Genomic DNA, 15,401 nt, shown 5'->3' on the forward strand with positions numbered 1-15,401 from the left:
TAAAACGGATTTTTCTTCGTGATAAAATAATAAAATCTACTACGCGATAACAGGACTGTACCATTGCTTGCATTGGGGGAGTAACCGATACTTTTAAAAATTCTTTCAAATAAACTTCGCAAAAAGACAGAAGAGAAAATGTAAATGTACAATTTCAGTATTCATTTATCACCCAGTTGATTCAAATGTTATCATTATGAGGTTATTGTGTGTCAGGTAGGGATGGGATAGGTTGGCATGTTTGACCACACCTCCTGGTTTCTGCAGAGCCTCTGATCTGCACCAGTACAAATAACTGACCCGTCTCTCCTCCTGCAAGTCCCAGACCTGGAGCCTCCTCTGGTCCTGTCCGACAGGCAACAGGTAGGTCATCCATCAGTTCCTCAAACTGTAGCTGTTGACTTTAATATCTTAGTTATACGTTATATTTTCACTCGAGGAATATTTTAACCTTTGGCTTTAATTCTGCATCGAAAATCGAGTAAATCTGAAATTTTAATATAGCTAGAAAATAATAATGCAAGTGAGAAACTTCCTAGGCAGTACAACACTCATAAAGAAAATCTGAGGGGAAAACAACTTCACTTTGAAAATTGTGTCTTTGTTTGCTGTGCAAAAAATCTGCTAGGTGCACTACATCAAATGCTCAAGTCACATCTAAACTTAATTTTTTCCTGGACAATATCAATAATCAATAATTGTTATGTTTAATATTTTAAAGATGAAACATGTTGAGTTCACTTGAACACACTCATAATAAATAGTGAGAACATAGGTATGCTTTATTTTATTATTTATTTACATACTTGTTTGAAAAGCAATTCAGGTTGTTGTACAAAAAAGTTAATTGATCTCTGTTAGTGTGACATTTCCAGGAAGTCCAGGAAACAACGTAATTTTAAATTTCTTACATCACCTGCATTATATCATTAATGGTGTTTTTCCCCCACTGTTGCCTTCTTTTAAACCCAGGAAGCATGAATCCAAATGTCTGGAGCAAAAGTATGTATTCTCCCAGCAGCATTTACCTTGACGACTGCACTGCGGAGCATCTCTCCTCTTTTCAACCTGACGTTGTGCTGTCAAATCCAGATGCATCAGGTATTTCTGTGACTTTTCACAACAGCGAGAACATGAAAATGCTATCGGGGAGTGATTATTACAGCAGTGATGAAGCTGGTTCAGGTTTGGTCTGTTCTAGCCATCTGGAGCTCGATCCACCCAGAGACAGCACCACAAGAAGGCACCCATCTCCTGCATCCAGTTCTTGTGGTCATCATGACTGGAACCTCGGCAGTGGCCATCAAGCAAAGCGTGCCAGAGTAGAAAATATCATCAAAGGCATGACCAGCTCTCCTGGTATGCACTGCACAGATGTGACGACAAATCAGCACCGGGAGACAGACTGCGTGCAGGAAAATGAAAGGGTTCGAGAACTGCCTTTACATCAGGAGCACATGGAAAGAAGTGGATCCGGCAGCATGAGTCACAGCCAGACAACAAGCAAGCAGCTTGAGAGTCGGCAGCAGCACCTCCGACAGCTCAGAGAAAAGTTCAACCACGTGGATGAAGTAAGTGAAAGCACAGACAGTAGTAAGGAGAAATATCCCACCTGGAACGAGTCTCCTGACACATCTCCGAGGGATGCTTTTACAGACTCGGTAAGTGAGTTTGAAAGCAGCTCAGGTAAAAAATATCAAGGTTGGAAGAAGGTGAAGCTGATGAACTACTTCCAATCCAAACCTGAGAGAATAAAGCTAATGGCAGATGTGTTGAAGTATGAACTGTCCAGAGCTGTCAGTAGGAGTGTTGACTCGGTCTTCAAAAGCATGCCACTTCTACAGACATCACTAAACAATGAGGGGAATGTAGAGACTGATATGCCTCTTCAGTCATCAGTGTGTAATGATTACAAATTAAGACGTTCATGTTGTGGGAATGCAGAGGTGCAAGCCCCAGATGTTCAAACTGAAGCTCTGTCGCTGGTTGTACAAAAACCTCAACTGGACAAGTTTATCCTACAGCCCAGGTCGAGAGCTCACCACCGTCCAAAACCTCAGGTCCCCTTCAGTCATGACTCCGCTCTGCATGACGATCAGTCAACACAGAAGATTCATACCCCTGCCCATCAACATGCCCTTACATGCTTGCAAGACAGATGCTCTGAAGTTGGCAAAGCAAAGTTTGAGATGTTTGACACACACTGGAATTCGGTCAAAGTGAGATCGAAGGTCAACTCCAGATCCGTGAGAAGCCCACAGACTCATACTGTGTCGGTGGACCCAATGCTTTTAGAAAGCCTGTGCCTCCCTCATGTCAAGATTGAGTCTGATAGCCTGGTGAAGAATAACCTGTACATGCTGAATGTATCCTTTAAAAGTTTCTAATAATAGTGTACCCGAATATTACTGTCCTCTGAAGCAGCTGCCTTTAGATACAAGTAATATTTCTTATTCTGCCTATTTGAGGTTCAAATAACAACCCACTGTCACAAACCTTGTCATCACCTCAGGGATGTGCTTTAAAATGAGTCTGTTCATCAACACCAATTTGACCTCTTTTTAAAGAAGACAGCAACTTCGCACCTTAGAGAATCCAATGAGTTTTCCCTTTGATCTTCTAGACTGTGAAGAAAATGGCATTTTTTGTCCTGAGTTGTAATGATATCTTGGAGAGAAAATGTTGCAGGCTCATTAACAAAGGAAAGTCGGACCGTTTAGTTATGTTGGACGTGTGTGTATTTCATCCTTAACACTGGTGCGTTTTAGGAGGGTCTGACCACAAACCACCTGAAGAAAGCAAAGCTGATGTTCTTCTACACTCGCTACCCGAGCTCAGTGGTGCTGAAGATGTGTTTCCACGACGTGCAGGTGAGAAAATACTTGCAATTCCACACATTTAATAATGTCATTCAATAGATTCAATTCACAAAACATGACTTAAAAATACATATTCATAGCATTCATCAGAAACTTGGGAAAGTTGATGGATTTTGCAATTTAGCTGGCATGGTTATATTTCTAAAAAAAAAAAAATCTTCCATTAATTGAAATCTTAACCATTAATTAAAAAAAAAGTTTGAAAACGTCTATGGTTTCATGCTTTCAGAATGCATCTGTCACTACAGAATGAAAACAATCAAGCAATCATAGATTTTGTATTTTATTTGTCAACACCGCTACAATAAAGCAATTCAAAATATTACATCACTATTGAATTTCTACACAAAATGCGTAAAAATGGAAACACTACATGGTAAAACACAGTTCATTCATATTTTATTAGCTTTATATCTTGAAATGTACACCACATAACCATGTTTAGCAGCAGCTTCCCCCACACAAAGACCTAATTACAGTAATTACAGTATAAGAAATTACAAAAACCAGTAATGTGATTTTAATAATCTTCGTATTTCATCAGCTGACTTACCTGTTTTTTTGTCCTCAGTTCACGCGGTGCATCACCTCTCAGCTCATCAAGTGGTTCAGTAACTTCAGGGAGTTTTACTACATCCAGATGGAAAAGTTTGCCCGCCATGCCCTCATAGAAGGAGTGGCCGACGTGAGGGGTCTGACTGTGGGGAGAGAATCAGAACTTTTCAGAGCTCTTAACATGCACTACAACAAAGCCAACGACTTCCAGGTGAGGTACACCTGAAACTAAACAGGGAATGTTATTGTGCTGTATGTACCAAGTTCTCATATCATCATCCTAAAGATGAGCTACAGTCATTTTTGTGAAGAGCAGGGATCCTAAACTCAGTTCATCACAAATTACTCAGTTATTTGATTTTTATTATTATTATTATTTCACTGTAGAAGCATTCAGTGAGATTATTTTATTGTTTAATTTTTTATTATGTGCCGTCAAACACAATTTACTTGTTTATTTCTGTTGCGGTTTATATTTTATATTTCTCAGAAGTCTCAAACTTAAATCTGTCCACTTCATTGCATCTCCTCATTTGTAGCTGATATAGATTTTAAAAGGAATCAATAGGGGGTCACTTTATAATATTAATTTAATATTTTGTAGGTTCTACTGAATAATACATGCATGAGATAGTGCACTGCTTTAATAATATTTATTTATTATATAAGTGTTATTTTTTGTAGGTGCAAAGGTAAACAAAAAGGAAAAACAAGCAAACTAAAAACAGTATTTAAAGGCATGATTGGCTACATTAGATGTATTAACGTGTACAGTTAATTCCAAGATTATGCATAAACCACGGATATTAATTTGTGATAGGTGGGTCAAATTTGAAATGTATCCATTTCAATTATTAAACTTTTCCAAAGGGTGAATCTAATCATATTATGTAATGACATGTCTACTATAAACTAAATGTACCAAACACACAGATACTCAAACTATCAAGAAACAAAAGTCTGAAAAGTGGCTCATACACATTTAGTTTGGGATATTCTGCTTCAGTAAATAGGTAATTAAATAAGCAGACAGAAGAGAATAAACTAAGAGCAGGGGTCACATCCTTAGGATTAGGATGCTTCACGTTTTATTCATTTTCTAACAACATTATGAGAAAAAAAAAACTTCTCAAGTTGAGTTTTTTTTTTTAATCCGAACTTCATAAATCTAAGTTAATAAGTCTCAACTACATTAGTGAACACCAAATAGAAAATAACCCCTCCTGACTTTATTTATCAAAAGGCTGTACAGAGTAGCATTAACAATGAAGAACAGATACATGGATAAATGCTGTAATTAAATGATTGTCAGTGTGATCAGCATTTTCTCTGTAAATTGTAAATTTTAATGAAGTTAAATAATATTTAGCCACATATTTAACATAGTGACACATACTCAGTGTACACTTAATGAAGTACACCTGTGCAGTCTAATTCAACCTAATACAACTGTTCTGCCATAAAGTCTATTTTTATGATACATACACTGTTCAGTTGTGGTTGACACTGGCATAGACTGTCATGAACTGAGCTGATTCATTAATTAATGAATAAGGATAAATAGCAGTTTCTACCATTTCCACTGTTTGAGATTAACAGTAAAAGTGTTGGAGTGTCCCTGTGGCAATTTATTACTTTTGAAATTATATGAATTAAAAACAATGCACATTCTAATCAGTGATGACGCGATTTCAAAAGTTGCCTCATAAGTGACCCTGCAGCACGGTAAATCAGTTTTAAAAATTCCTGAGAACTTTATTACATCTGCATCTTTTCCCTCGTTTTTTTTTTATTTTTATTTTTTTTTATGTGAAATATGACAAAACCTTTCTGCACATTTAGGAAGGATTCATTTTTAACTGAGTGTTTACAGGGTAAACTAGGTTCTGAAAGGTTCACCAGATTAAATTTAAAAATAAAGACATAGCACATATAATGCAATTTAATACCTGAAATGTATGAAAGTATAATAGAAAAGTAGCAGGGACAACATGGATGCAATTTCTTTCCCCCAAATACTTCCCTGCAGTATATAGTAGTAACGCATAATGATACAATTAATTGATTGTGTGTTAAGTCGGACCTGGATAAGCAAATAAAAATGGATGGATGATTTAACCAGTAAGAAATTATGAATTAATACGTTTTTATTTAAATTATCAACTGTCAATTTTGAGTTGCTGAGCTTCCTGGCTCTGCAAAGACGGACAGAACAGCCTCCTCAAACAGTCCACTGTGACAACAATCTCACATTTATTGCTGTTCATTTCTTTAAAATTTTTTCCAGATGAAACTGAATTCAATGCATTTCAAGACTTTTCAAGACCTTCAGATACCTTGTAAAAACATTTTGGATTCAATATGTGATTTGGCTCAGCGTGAGACTTCAAGGATTCCTGAGAAGAAAACCTTGATCTATCAAGATGATCGATAAAACATTTAAAAGCAACACTCCGAAACTTAAAGTTAGCTGTTAAAACCTCACCTGAGAAAAACTTTTATCACTGCTTCAAAAGATCAGAGGCAAAAACAGCAGAGCAGCAGTTACAAAGGGCAGAGAGAGGAAAGGGGTGAAATGCTGTGAGTGTGCCAAAGTCAGGAGTTGAGATTTTTTTTAAAGCACAATATGAGGAGAGTTTCTTCTCATGAAACACAGTTAATGATGACAGCTGGGTAACTGCACTGAGTAAACACGATTTAAAAAAATTTTTTTTTAAATTTTACTTCAGCTGATGTTCCATTTTTTACTCAGGAAAAATCACCATCAATGTCCTGTCAAATGTCCTGTTTTGTGTGTTTTGTGAGAGTCACCTCTGCACTGCTTACATCCCTGTTTTAAGTCAAGTCAGACAGATTACACTTACGAACACACCCAGCAGTGACGGTGTGTTTATATGGAAGCTGGAGCTGAAATCAAACATGCATGTCAGATGGAATGAAAACAGACCACCCTCTTTGTTTCAAATCGGTTTCCCCTTGCACAACTTAAATAGTAAATGCTGCAGACAAATATGTGTGGCTTTCATTTCAGAGAAGGACCTGAAGTCTGTTTTTTTTTTTAATGCATGACATATTGCCATTTTATATTTGCACCGTTTATTATATTTATCCATGGCTGTACTGGAAATAAAAGCAGCAACATACCCACATAAAGCTCATAATAAGTAAATAAATATTCATTACATACCCATCGAGGCAACCCGATCTTATATGTTACACTGGTATAGTGAGAATAAGGTTAACTGTTACCGGTTACCTTTAAAAAAAAATCTGGTGAGAATTAAGCCTCCAGAGTCCTCTTTGATGATATTTATGTTATTAACATGTCATAAATGCAACTGAATTGAAAAGTGACTTGACTTTGAGCAGCCTGAGGAACAAGGTAAAAAAATCTGATATTATTTTTATTAAACTCAAAAAAAGAAGAAGAAAAAAAAAAGTTTGTTTGTCCTGCAATGAGAGAAAAAAAAGACAAACTATATTTGAATGTATTTTAGACCAAAGCACATGGACCATTCAAAACAGAGAGGGTTTGTCCTCTGGGGATCACAAATGTAACAAAGTAAATCCTGATCAATTTTCCCAACTGAAAAACGGGAAAACATGCCACCATCAATAAAAGGAATTCATGAGCTCTGAGGTATACGATTCTGTTGCTTTGGACAATTTGGAACCAGTTCTCGAGTCCCATCCCTGGTCACGCAGTCACTGAAATCATTACAAATCATCCTCTGAGGACAATGAATATCTGTACTAAATTCCACAGAAGTCAGGCTGTAGGTTCTGATGAAAAGGTAATAAAAGCAGAGTGGGTTCTATTCAGATGTGCGTGCATTGGTCATTTCAACTGGTTTAATAATTTTTTCAATTGGTCATGGTCTATTTGACTTGTTACTTACCTGGATTTGCCAGGCCTGAGTTTTATTATCTCAAAAATCGTGCAAATCTACAATACCTGCCTTGTTGAAGACACACACGATGAGTATGGACATTATGTATGTAAGGTTTTATGTTTTGTTTTGTTTTTTTAAATCTTATCCTGTGGATTCACAGGTTCCTGACAGATTCCTTGAGGTTGCAGAGATTACGCTGAGAGAATTTTACATTGCCATTTCAATGGGCAAAGATCGTGATCCATCCTGGAAGAAAGCAATCTACAAGGTGATCTGTAAACTGGACAGTGACATACCAGCTGAATTCAAAAGTCATCATTCTGTATAAAAGCCAACCAGAAGACATCTGCATCACAGAGGCCACCGTCACAATGCGACTCTTGCTTTGATGAGCAACAATATTTACAATATCACTGTATTGTAAATCAGACAGGTTCTCTGGTAAGTGAAAGTACAGGCCAGTCCCCATTCATGTGGCAGACTGATGGCTGTGTTTGTAATTTATTATATCTGTGTTCATCACAGGCATCGCCTGATGTTATTGCTGCACCATGGGGTAATTTGACATATGTATTTTGCTATATCAGCCATATTCTATAGCAAGAATACATATTTTTCGCAATTGTGTAAACAGTTTTGTCACAAAGTGAAACAGAGAACGTATTTTGTTTTCTGAGGTGCATTTTTCTTTAATAAGCACAAAATAAGGTCCACACCACACCAGAAAAAATGTTTAATATTCAGCAGAGCTCATTATTGTCATTCTGTAGGTATGTACAGGGTATATAATACAAAAATTACATGAATTCTAAGATGAATGAATCAGTAAATCATGTCTCACCCTCCCCTTGGTAATTCTAAAACTACAAGTGTTTCTTTCTCTCTTCTATACTTACAATATAGATCCATTCGTCCACTTTCCAAAGCATAGTGCATGTAGTTGGTTGTCAACAGGCAATTCAAACATGTCTTCATCAGCAGCACTGTGTTTTCACTTGTAACTGATCCTCGCTGGGTCTTGGTGTTGATACTCCAAATGAAAATTTCTCGTGCGAAAATGCTGGATTCTCTGGTTCTCAAGTGCAAAGTTTGTAGATGTAAAATTTGCATACACCTGCATATGTTGCCATATATTAACCGTGATAATCACACACAGTCCGACTGAATTTGATTCGTTGTAACACTTATATGCAATGTAGGTGCAACTCAACTGCAACAAGAGAACCCAATATATCTATGAGTATGCTTCTGTGATGTGGCAAACTAACACATTAAATGTGACACTGTATACTTAAAATGTATCACTCTAAGAAGTAGGGCTGAAAGACATGCAAAAAATTAAAAATAATAAAAAAAATCTTATTTTGGAAGATACAGCAATTGCAGTATGAGTAGCGATTTCATTTTCAGTGAGAAAAAATAAAATAAAAATGATGATGTGATTTTTGCTCTGAACCAAACAAGCATGTTCCCTTACGTCTGGAGAATATGATTTATAGGCTAAGGCATCTCTGTAGCACCACAATGCTTCATTTATGGCATGTTGTGACACATCACACATTTTACCTTTATCAAAAAATTTTGCCGCTTTTGCGATGTAGATATTGCATTTTGCCCACATTTTATATGTATGCATATATATGCCTGTAAACTAAACCAAAAGCACTTCTTTTGCATTGTACTGTCTTACTTACATTAATATGATGGTTAATTACAATCAGCTGAATATGATACATGTATCATGTTTATATTTAAATGTTGAATGTAAGTGTGTTAAAGGAAAGGTAAGATTTAAAAATGGAATTAAAATGAAATATTCCGTCATAAAAATAAACATAATATTATTGTAATGAAAAACCACTGTGTGCTCTGCCTTGTCACTGAAGAAACCAGGTATTGACTAATTGATGCCCAATGTTCCCGGTGTTCCTGTTTATTTATCTGTGATTTACCATGGCACATTTGGTGTCTTTCAAACTGGCAACCACAGGAGCCTTGCAAGATGTCCATGCACCCTGGGACTGTTTAGCATCTGGACCTCTCTGGTATTTAATATGATTCAATATTATAAGTACATATTGTACACAAGAATGAGGCGCTTCCACAATTACACCCCATCCACTGACACCTACAACCCCATTCAAGCAACAAGCCGAGACAAAAAGAAAATACTGCAACAAGCACATACTTGTTATAAAAAGTAAACTAGTCTAAGTTCTTAGGAACTTCAAATTGGAACTGAGTTTTTAACTGCAATTTCATCTCAGTGTTGTTTGTTTTAAACTGAAATTTATATTAAATTTCAAATGTTGAGACACAGAGAAAATGGCAAAAACACCACCTTCATGGGACTACGATGCAAACCACAGAGGTGTAAAACTGGGAAGGTATGAGATAAATTAGCATATTGAATCTCATACTGAAATATGCCTTGTAAGAAACTGTTGTATGACTTGTCCAAGCCGACGTAAACGTGACTGGAGTTTTTAAAAGCACATAAAAACCCTGTGCATGCTGCCTTTTATTCTCCCTGCACTGTCATTTCTGGCACATTCTGCTTCCACTGTTAAGCGAACAAACCCTTTTAGGGCGCAGTTGACAACCTCCAGTAAGACTCCTCAAGTTGGTGGTTTTGTAAACTTTTATTGGCCTTTTTCAAGTATGCATGGACCAAGAAACAGTGCTACAGGAATACAGTACATAAAGCATGAAGAGTATAAAACAGCAAGAAACATGACTGAATACAGGATGCGTGACCAGAAGTAGCACAGAATCATAAACTACAATTTAAATTGTGAATAGCCAGAGTGGTGTTTCAAAATAACGGGAAAAACTATACTGTATCCTTAGCAATGTACAACTAAAAATTTGATATCTATTGGTGATTATCACCTTGAAGAGTCTCATGTTTCATCACGAGTCAGCTTCAGTTCTTTCACATTCTGGACACCTGTAGAAAGAAAAAGAAATCACTGATAATTTGGCCAAAGACAGATTTGTGTGAGGTATCAATACAATTAAAATTAATCAGCTTTATGTGATAATCAAAGACACTTTTCAAATGCAGACATATTCTATTATCCGTCACTTGTCAGCATGTTACAACTCTGTTTGCATCATTATAGAATTATGCCTTCAAGTGTAGTTCTTAATCAGTAAAATATATGCTCCCGTTCATAAGTTACTTTGGAATAATTCATAGCATTTTATTTACCATTTACTGTGCGTAAGCTTGGAAATGTAAGACAAGTCTTTTCGAGGAAATGGCTGGCTGAACAATGGTGAGATAAGAGGGAATTAAAAAATGCAAAACGTTTTATCATATGGATCTGGATTTAAGAATCTATTGATGACATATTTTCAATAGAGGGCATGTAATAAGAAAAGGTCTCAAACATGTCCTCATCAAGTCATTAAAAGTGTGCTACTATGAAAATATTTTAAATTGTAGAATTGGGATACAATACTATGGTTATGAAGCTCTAACAGCCGTGCTAACATTTTAAAGAAAAGCAACAAACCTACCTTTCAAAGAAGGAAAAAAAAAGGGGGATAATATTATCTTCTTAGAAATACTTGGTACGGTTGAGAGCTCTTTGTGCCAGCTGACCGCTCTCATCCGTTATTCTTTCCCAGTCCGTTTGACCCACCACAAAGCCAATAGCGCGCTTTCGATCTGCGTCCTTCTGCTCTTCAAGATCAGCCCATCGAACCTTAAACAGGAGAACAGCCAGGGTGTGGTATTACGAACAGAAAATGGATAAATTAGCATAATTTCAGATTAATCAGTTACATTATTCTAGTATAGTAAAATAGTGCCAAAAACCAAAAACAACCCCGAAGTACTTGAATTTTCATATAAAACATTTGCACAACATCACACTTCAAGATGACCAGAGTAACATCTTTGTTGCGCAGCATTGTCAAATTACCCGTTTCTTTCCTGGTTCGGACATGCGTGTAGCATAATCGTCTGGCAGCTGAAGGTAGTCCTCCAGGCCTGCCGTTTGTTCGCCTTCACGTTTCCGCTTCCCACTGCTCCCAAGACCGTCCAACTTGTCTGTATAAATGGAAGATTACTGTTCAGGTCATCCAAGCCCTTGTACAAAAGCCTCATCATCTTAACATTCAAAAATCCATGAAAAGCCAAATTCAGCCAATTGGCATTAACAGTTTTAGCAGTTATTCAGTCACATGAAAACATCTGGCAACAGCCCAAGTACAACCATACTACATAGCGAAGAGAGTGTTTCTTATTCAGTTTCTCTCCACATTTACTTTAGAAATTATAATTATTATGTTTTCTTAAAAGTTAAAAACAAACATCACAACATGAACAGCTTCGCTTGTTTTAACATAATTAGGTTACAGATACAAATATAAAACATCAGAAATCACACCAGTATTTTGAGGCTTTAAATGCAGTGTGTAATGTATTACAGAGATAAAAGACTGAGTTATCAGTTAGAAAATAAAGACTAAGAAATTGAAATACCCACCAAGTTTTGCCTCAGATGTGTCCATCTCCCATTTGCTTTTGGGAATGTAGCCCTATATTATATAAAGAAACACTGCAATGGTTAAATATCTCGGTGAGACAGGGAAAGAGGAGGAGAGAAACAGCAGGGAAAAGGGGGTTGGCTGAAAAGAGAGGAGACCGTTTATCAGAGGTAAAAAAAAAAAGACAAATACAAATGAAAGGTGAGTCTGCATGCAAAACTGTCTAGTTAAGACACATAAAGTAACATTGGCATACAAACATTTTGATCTTGCAATTTGAGAGAAACTAATGTGTTCAGACTAAGCCTTTCTCGGCCACATGCACAATGAACATAAGAATGGACAACGGCTGTGCTGTGCTCAGGAGAACACGAATTAAAAAAAACAAACAAACAAACTGTCAAGCAAATCTGCTGTCAAGTCAGAAGAAAGCAAGACTCTTGTTTAATATTCAATCATGTAGTTTGCCTGTGCTAATGAGCATGTGATTAATACATTTGACATTAATCCCCCCCCCAATTTTTTTTTTTCCCCAACTAGCATTACCAAGAACAAATTCCTGTGAGTCTGAGTCTGCAGTACTGCTGCTCAATCATTTACACCGATAAACAAGACAAGATTCATAGATAAAAAGTGCAGAATGTGCTTTTGTGTAATAGCATTTCTTTTTTCTAACCACTCCTCAGCTGTCAAGCTGCCACTGATGCAGTTTGACTGGCTAGCTAACAGCAAATTGCTGACAGTCCACTATCAGCACCAGCCAGTTAAGGACACACTACTTTATTTTTTTTTAATAAAATTACTCGGACCTGCTTTTTAGGAGCTTACAACATATTCAGATAAGATCAGGATAGTTTCTTGGTCTTGGAGTTATCTCTGATAGCTGCGTGATGCAAAAGCAACACACGAGTCAAACTTATGATCAGCGCTCATGTCAGTGACTGGCAGTTACAGAAAACAAAATAACTCAAGCTGATTGAAGTAGCATCTGGAGCCCATTTCTGTTGTGGTTTAACATGTTTGGTGTTTATTTTAGGTTAAAAAAAAAAGAAATTACACATTTATCTCATTTTGTTCTAATTTGTTTTGATGTTTTTATTGACACATTTTTTGTCTCTATATACATGATTTTTTTCTTCTAAACTCTTGATTATTTGTTAAGTGTTTGTGGTGTAAACCTGACCCCTGGCCCATCTCAGAAAATAAACTGGTATTCAAAATTTCTTTCACAGAAGAGGTGAACAGGCATGGTCCCTGCTTTGAATGGTCTGCTGCTTCTTTTAAACATGAGGTGCTGTAGCTTTGGCAGCAGCTCTGGAATAAATTTTAGCCCACTATTTAAAATGAAAAAAATCCATGTTTATGACAAATAGCGAACAATCAAATCAAGCAACTGGAGCAAAGACGTTTTTAGAGGGAAGGGACCACAGAGTACCAGGTGGGTGCTGGCTAATGAATTAAATAAAATCTGACTGCCAAGTTGGATGTCACACATATATATTTATATATGTATATAATATATTTTTGCTTTTTTTGGGTCATTTTTATGTGTAACTTTTCAATCAATCAATCAATCACACTTTATTTATATAGCACTTTTCAAACAAATCAAACGCCATAAAGTGACTGACAAAAAACTTTTGTTACTGTGCTGTTTAGTTTATCATTTTGGTTTGTTTTTTTTTTATCAAAAACTTTTAGTTTGTAATCATGTAATGTAATCCACATCCATCAAAATGTTTTTTTAACCATTTAAATTTTTTTTGCAAAACCATAAAACCCTGTACACCCACACAGGTGTTTTCAGTTACTGTTCCTGGTTTGACCTGTGCTAAGGCTGTCACAGAGATGTCAATCAAGCGCAGTCTGTACACGCCCACTCACTCCTGACAAACAGTCTAATCAGGTGCAGTAAGCGAAAACACTTGTGAAGGTGGATGCTTTGTGTGTAGGAGCAAGTTGCTATTTCTATTATTAGAAATTATTATATTTTAAGGCACATAATAATACACAGAACACAAAGTTTGTCACTGTAGACTTTCACGGAAAAATACACAAAAAAAATAATAACTACATTCAGGGTGGATACGTGCTGCTGCATGCTCGGTCCACACCCTGTGCAGTAAAGCACTTCACAATATGCTGCTGTGCAACACTACATGACCATGCTGTGGTCACAAGTACAACAGATAACATCTGACCGCGTTCAACTGTAATGCGGCGTGAGGTTAATCAAAATACCTAATATGCTGTGTGTTAACATTAGACATAAGAAGGAATGATGGTGCTACAGCAGAGTAAGATGGCGTAGCTCCATTAAACCCTCTGTTTCAAGAAAAATATCTTAACAATTGTGTTAATAAATTAATCTTATCTGATTAATGATCAACTAAACACATTTCTGAAAGTATGAAGGATTTTTGAGTTAATGTCAGTTGGCTTACAGCCAGAAAACAGTGGCTTAAACACGCTAGTTGTGTTGTTTTGTCATGTACAGGGCACCCTAACATGCACGTATGTTAGGGTGCCCTGCATCAACACACCAAAGGGCGCAGATGCACCCACTGTATGTGTTCATGTCTGTGGCCCCTAGAGTTGGTGTAGAGATAAAGGTAAAACAAAAAAAAAAAGGTTAAAAAAAGTGTAGTCTGTATTTTCTTGTTGAGACTGAGATGAACTTGTCTTTATATGATTCTACTTTGCTCATCTGAAGAATCAATATAAGGAACATTTATTTTGTATTTGCACATGGAAAAGTATCAGTTATTTTGTTTTATAGCCCTCAAACTCCCTAGTAGAAGGAAAACATGATATAAACACATATAGTGAAACATATATCTTTTAATGAAGCTGAAAATGTGCCTGTCTTCATTCCCTCGCCCACCTCACCCATCATCAGAGGTTGATGCTGAGGCTAAGATTACATCTTACATTTGGATGCAAGATTATTTCTGAGAAATCATGCCCATGTCTGATGTCGGTCCATTTCATTTGTTGTAAAAGTTTCTTGATTTTATCCAAAAGATGTCAGGAAAGATTTACAACAAAAGGAAGTAAAACTTTTTTTATAGTGATGGAAATATTATCTGCCAAAGTGTAACATTTCGAATACATTTGGCTTGAAGAAAGCTATTTTTGAGGTGTTAAGTGATGAGCACAATTGGAAACAACAAACTAACAAGTTTACAGAATATTTGTCAACTTTCTCTTAACGCTTGACAACAGACCATTAGGCCTCCACATGCTTCTCAAGTTTACTGGTGATGACTGTGTTCCTATTTGGGATTCAAACACTGGAGGTGCTAGAGATTCTCATTATGTTTTTGGAAGTATTTTGTAACAGCATAACTCTGAAAGTCACGTGCAATTTATTTGTGTTTTTATTCATAGGGCCTAGAAAACTATATATATATTTTTCGTGGTTGTCTCAGGTAATAGTGAGTTATATGCACACATGTAGAAGCATTTGAGTCACTATTTTGAATTCTGTGCAAAGCATATTTTCATCCTTTAATAAGATATATGAAGGAACATCCTGAATCAGTGACTCGGGGGTGGAATTACTGCACCATCA

At 36.5% G+C, this 15,401-nt stretch overlaps 2 protein-coding genes across 6 annotated transcripts in view; one reads left to right on the forward strand and one right to left on the reverse strand.

Annotated features, from left to right (window-relative positions):
- On the forward strand, positions 1–7,745 carry LOC139622072 (prospero homeobox protein 1-like). 2 transcript variants are annotated; one of them, XM_071479171.1, is made up of 5 exons: positions 1–363; positions 973–2,366; positions 2,769–2,870; positions 3,451–3,645; positions 7,488–7,745. In XM_071479171.1, exons 2-5 carry the CDS (start codon positions 978–980, stop codon positions 7,653–7,655), a joined length of 1,854 nt encoding a protein of 617 aa, XP_071335272.1. In that variant the 5' UTR covers positions 1–363; positions 973–977; the 3' UTR covers positions 7,656–7,745. The 2 variants fall into 2 exon arrangements, with proteins under 2 accessions (XP_071335272.1, XP_071335271.1); XM_071479170.1 differs by lacking the exon at positions 1–363 and having other exon boundaries at positions 402–2,366.
- The window catches only part of ylpm1 (YLP motif containing 1), a 25,858-nt gene continuing 13,608 nt past the window's right edge, over positions 3,152–15,401 (reverse strand). For 3 of the 4 annotated variants that reach the window (XM_071479168.1, XM_071479167.1, XM_071479166.1), the window contains 4 exons: positions 11,827–11,878; positions 11,260–11,387; positions 10,853–11,040; positions 9,955–10,277 (listed from right to left, as the gene is read on the reverse strand). In XM_071479168.1, the coding sequence (XP_071335269.1) occupies positions 10,894–11,040; positions 11,260–11,387; positions 11,827–11,878 (327 nt within the window). In that variant the 3' untranslated portion in view covers positions 9,955–10,277; positions 10,853–10,893. Of the gene's footprint in view, positions 3,578–9,954; positions 10,278–10,852; positions 11,041–11,259; positions 11,388–11,826; positions 11,879–15,401 lie in introns of those variants that run through there. The other variant, XM_071479169.1, reaches the window with a different exon arrangement.

Source organism: Trachinotus anak, unplaced genomic scaffold (genome assembly GCF_046630095.1).
Source record: "Trachinotus anak isolate AG129_WGS33_773 ecotype Australia unplaced genomic scaffold, CSIRO_AGI_Tana_v1 ptg000005l, whole genome shotgun sequence".
Taxonomy (NCBI): domain Eukaryota; kingdom Metazoa; phylum Chordata; class Actinopteri; order Carangiformes; family Carangidae; genus Trachinotus; species Trachinotus anak.